Raw genomic sequence first — 5,000 nt, 5'->3', positions numbered from 1 at the left:
CATAATACTTGTAGTCTTTGGCTGTTTGGGATGCCGGGTTGACTGGGTCTGAGGAAGATGAGTCGATCCCTTTCATCTACACAGTGTTGCCACATCATTATAATCAAAATTTAATATCAGTAGGATGAAAAAAAGATCATAAAAATACATCATCCGGGGGCTTCGGCCCAGGACCCCCTTCATAGTAACCCGGGTGTACATACATACACACACGTACACCCACACACTCACGAACGCACACATACACCCACCCACAAATGGACCTCTTTAGGACGAAACACCAAGGGACCTCTTTAGGACGAACACCAAGGGACCTCTCCTGGCATGACCAACAGGGGTCTGTCCTGGACGAATACCAAGACATTTCTTTAGAACAACAGCCAATGTACCTATTTAGAATGACCAGCAAGGAACCTCTTTAGAATGACCAGCAAGGAACCTGTTTAGAATGACCAGCAAGGAACCTCTTTAGAAGGAGCAGCAAGGAACCTCTTTAGGACGACCAGCAAGGAACCTCTTTAGGACGACCAGCAAGGAACCTCTTTAGGACGACCAGCAAGGAACCTCTTTAGGACGACCAGCAAGGAACCTCTTTAGGACGACCAGCAAGGAACCTCTTTAGGATGACCAGCATGACAAAACAAACAAACATAAAGAATCCATGCCGCAAGTATCGTCCCCTCACCAATCATGAAGTAGGTGATGACAGTGAAAAGAAGTGAATATAGTGTTGTGATGGGTAGCTGTGAGGGGAGAGAAAGCAACACACATGCATGCCCACACACATAACGTGTTACAAGACCAACATGTGCATGCACGGACATATACACACACACACACATACACACACTCATGCAGCACACACACACACACACACACACACACACACACACACACACACACACACACACTCATGCAGCACACACAAACACACGCACAAACACGCGTACAAACAGAAACACACACACACACACACACACAGTGACACACTCATGAGTTTTGCTATCCAGCAACTAAAGCCACAGTCAAATCACAGATTTTTTCAAGATTTGATGCTAATTCTCAAGGTAATTTCCAAATTATCGGAAAATTTAGGCCAAAAACTTGGTAATACTTCTTACTCTATAATGTGCGCAGTAATGGCTGTGCCAATCGTTACGAAACCTTCACGGTATAAAAAATGTGCCACGCTCAACAAGATTGGGTGTGACATATTGGCAGACTGGGATGGATGGATGGATGGATGGATGGATGGATGGATGGATGGATGGGGTGGATGGATGGATGGATGGATGGATGGATGGATGGGGTGGATGGATGGATGGGGTGGATGGATGGATGGATAGATGGATGGATGGATGGATGGGGTGGATGGATGGATGGATGGATGGATGGATGGATGGATGGATGGATGGATGGATGGATGGATGGGGTGGATGGATGGATGGATGGATGGATGGATGGATGGATGGATGGGGTGGATGGATGGATGGATGGATGGATGGATGGATGGATGGATGGATGGATGGGGTGGATGGATGGATGGATGGATGGATGGGGTGGATGGATGGATGGATGGATGGATGGATGGATGGGGTGGATGGATGGATGGATGGATGGATGGATGGATGGATGGATGGGGTGGGATGGTTTCCGACCGATTCAAGCCACTTTAAAATCATTTATACTAATGCATTTTTTTGCAAACCCTACGCATAATTTTTTCCAAAAGGGACTCTAGCGGATGGAGTTTGTGGAGACGAAGGATTGGCTGTATACGCGGAGACCTATCATTGTTATGTACTTGCACGACCACCACCACCACCAGCGCTGACACCCCTTGCTAACGCTACACCCACGCTAACGCCCCCCCCCCCCCCCCACACACACACCCACCCACGCTAACACACACACACACACACACCTACGCAAACACATCCACCCACGCTAACACCCCACCCACGTTGAGCGCTACAAGCAAACGTCATCATAACGCCGCCACACGCTTTCCACATCGGAGGCGAGCGACACGCATGAACACCACGTAAAGAGACACGTTCAATGTCACGTAGAGAGATGCATTCAATATCATGCAGAGTGCCAAGCCGCACAGAGACCACAGCCAGCAGCAAACCATGAGCATGCAGTAACAGCACTATTAAACATAGAAGCATAGATTGAGCGGTAGCACAAAACTGCGTGCACCCATTAATCTGCATTATCACCATAATGCTACACAAACACACACACACGCACACACACATACACACACACACACACACACACACACACACACACACACACACACACCTCGACACAGAAAATAGAATCCTCACCTCGGCAAAGAACTTGCTGAAGTAGAAAATCCAGGTCTTGTACATGTGGTTGTCGTGGTCACGTATCAACACAACAACTTCAGTTGGAAACACCTGCATGGCAACAATATCACCATGACAACATAGCAACTACAGCAATGTAGCAAGAAGGCAGTGCAGTTTGCTATGGTGTTCCGCCTATCGAAGTCACACCCGTCTATCGGTACATATACTATCACTTAAACGTATTCCATTGCCAAGAGCTGCGCTTCGGTCCTCTGAGCTGTGCTGAGCAGCTCTAACAGAACGAAACAGTTGCTGTCCACAGATTAGTGTGCTATCACTTACACGCTTTATATCATCCCCAGTGTAGTAGTCTATACCAGCATCTCTTCAGACATGCTTTATATCATCCCCAGTGTAGTGGTCTATAACAATATCTCTTCAGACATGCTTTATATCATCCCCAGTGTAGTGGTCTATAGCAGTATCTCTTCAGACATGCTTTATATCAACCCCAGTGTAGTAGTCTATAACAGTATCTCTTCAGAGGCGGATCTAGGGGAGGGCGCGCGCCCTCACCTCAAGTATTTCGATTTTGTTTAGTGCATGCCCGTGGGCCGTTGAGCAAGTGTTTGCACATGCTGTGACAAGAAGCTTCTAGTGTCAGATAAGAAAGTTCTTCTGAACACGGAATAGTTTTTCTCTTAGACTTGGTTGACTTCTAGTTTTGAAATTAGTGTTCAGTTGACCAACTTATAATAGCTAAGTCGGTGAAGGGGATGGTGCACCGCACGCCCAAGCGGCCAGGGAGCCAACAAACTCTCCACGGATTTTTCGCGAAGCGACCTTGCGCTTCGTCAGCTGCTCAGTCGAGTGATCTGTCTTTGGAGGAGAATTCGGACCACAGCGAAGATCCTGAGATCGAGGTCTGCTCAGACTCTGATCTTCCCCAAATGGAATCCGAAGTAGATTCTGACGACGATGGTGGGACTGTCAGAAGTAGTGATGCGAGACAGGAGCGTTAACCCGTTGAAACTATCGCAGATGACGACGTTGTGACTGTCACGAATGTGGCGGGTGGTACTGCTACGCAGCATTATTGTTCTCGATCTCAGCATGTCTTGGGCTTTGAAGCACTATCTTTACACAATTCAATGTAGTACGGCTATGTTCTACTACAGCCAGAGTCCTCAATGAAGTGGTTGAAAAAGTGGGAGTGAGTGCATGTGCTAAAATAGTAATTCTACATAACCGCTAAGCCTATGACGTAAAATAGCCGCTATGTCGTAATGTGTACAAAATACATGGACCGCATGGGTTCCGTGTCATGAATATTGCCCGCGCCCTCCCCTCAGCTGAACTCTGGATCCACCGCTGTCTCTTTTTGCTTAGCCCTAATATTTGTTACTATAAGATGCGCCATTATCGGTTTCCCACCCTTTTGCTATAAGGGTGATGTTCACTATCTGCTAGCCATTCTACATTATCCGCCTTCACTGACGAGATCATGATGATCCACACAGCTGCTGTCTGAAGGAGCAGAGTACCAACTGAAGTGTCGTTTTGCTGATCATCAGGTGTGCTGTGGCAACGTGTTGAGGTCGGCCGGACAGCGCACCCGTGGGGCGTGGTGGTTGATAGTCACTTGTGATAACTCATTGATGAAAATGTCGTAGCTGGCCCCGGAGGCAATCACACTCACTCCCATCTTGGGGTTCGAACCTAGGAATCTATATCCACAACCTCTTAACTGTGAAAAGTATACTTTCTATCAAATAATGCAACTCCTACAAAACTATCAGTTCACTCCTGTTGGGGAGTGAATGGGAAGGATTGAATCTGCTCGAGAAACCTCCTCCTATAAACCAACGGAAGGCTGCAAAGTAGTGCTGAGTCGGGTAGCATTTTCTTCGGGTATTGGATTCGGGTAATTGTCCACGGGTAGCACGGGTACCCGATCGGGTAATGTTTCCATGGTAACACCACAATGCATGCACCCCTTCTCTTACACACTGGGTAGACATGCGGAGTATTGCGTGAATTTGTACACGTGCACTGTACATGATGTCATCTGCGACTTTGGGTTTTCGGGTACTATTCGGTACCCATGCTAGCCGAGGTCCTGAGAGGTAGCACGGGTACCCGACTAGCCGAGGTCCTGACAGGTAGCACGGGTACCCGACTAGCCGAGGTCCTGACAGGTAGCACGGGTACCCGACTAGCCGAGGTCCTGACAGGTAGCACGGGTACCCGACTAGCCGAGGTCCTGACAGGTAGCACGGGTACCCGACTAGCCGAGGTCCTGACAGGTAGCACGGGTACCCGACTAGCCGAGGTCCTGACAGGTAGCACGGGCACCCGACTAGCCGAGGTCCTGACAGGTAGCACGGGTACCCGACTAGCCGTGCATACCCCTGTTTAAAATCACACACACACACACGTTACCTGTACAACGGGATACAGAGTGGTGAAGCTAGCAGAGACAAGAACCATCATGGCCGCTCCGGCGAAGTTCTGGACCCGATCGTTGCCGTTGCCGTCGTTGATTTGCAGGTAGACCAAGCCAAACATGAGAGCCATGACCTGCAGCCACACACCACCGTCAACAGGCAAAGCAAAGACACATACATGTGTATGACAGCACAATCATGTCCATGTTTAGTTTTTAGTACCGGCAATCAT

At 48.5% G+C, this 5,000-nt stretch overlaps 1 protein-coding gene across 1 annotated transcript in view; it reads right to left on the bottom strand.

Moving 5' to 3' along the window:
- LOC135827183 (protein white-like) overlaps positions 1–5,000 on the bottom strand; it is a 28,603-nt gene that overhangs the window by 4,074 nt on the left and 19,529 nt on the right. Inside the window, exons 14-16 of the mRNA XM_065339711.1 lie at positions 4,764–4,901; positions 2,337–2,429; positions 686–743 (exon numbers count right to left, since the gene is read on the bottom strand). Of these exons, the coding sequence (XP_065195783.1) occupies positions 686–743; positions 2,337–2,429; positions 4,764–4,901 (289 nt within the window). The remainder of the gene's footprint in view (positions 1–685; positions 744–2,336; positions 2,430–4,763; positions 4,902–5,000) is intronic.

The sequence above is a fragment of the Sycon ciliatum genome, chromosome 11, assembly GCF_964019385.1.
Source record: "Sycon ciliatum chromosome 11, ocSycCili1.1, whole genome shotgun sequence".
In the NCBI taxonomy this organism is placed as follows: Eukaryota; Metazoa; Porifera; class Calcarea; order Leucosolenida; family Sycettidae; genus Sycon; species Sycon ciliatum.
The sequence above is the reverse complement of the archived record's forward strand: the minus strand, read 5'-3'. Positions and strand labels throughout refer to the sequence as shown.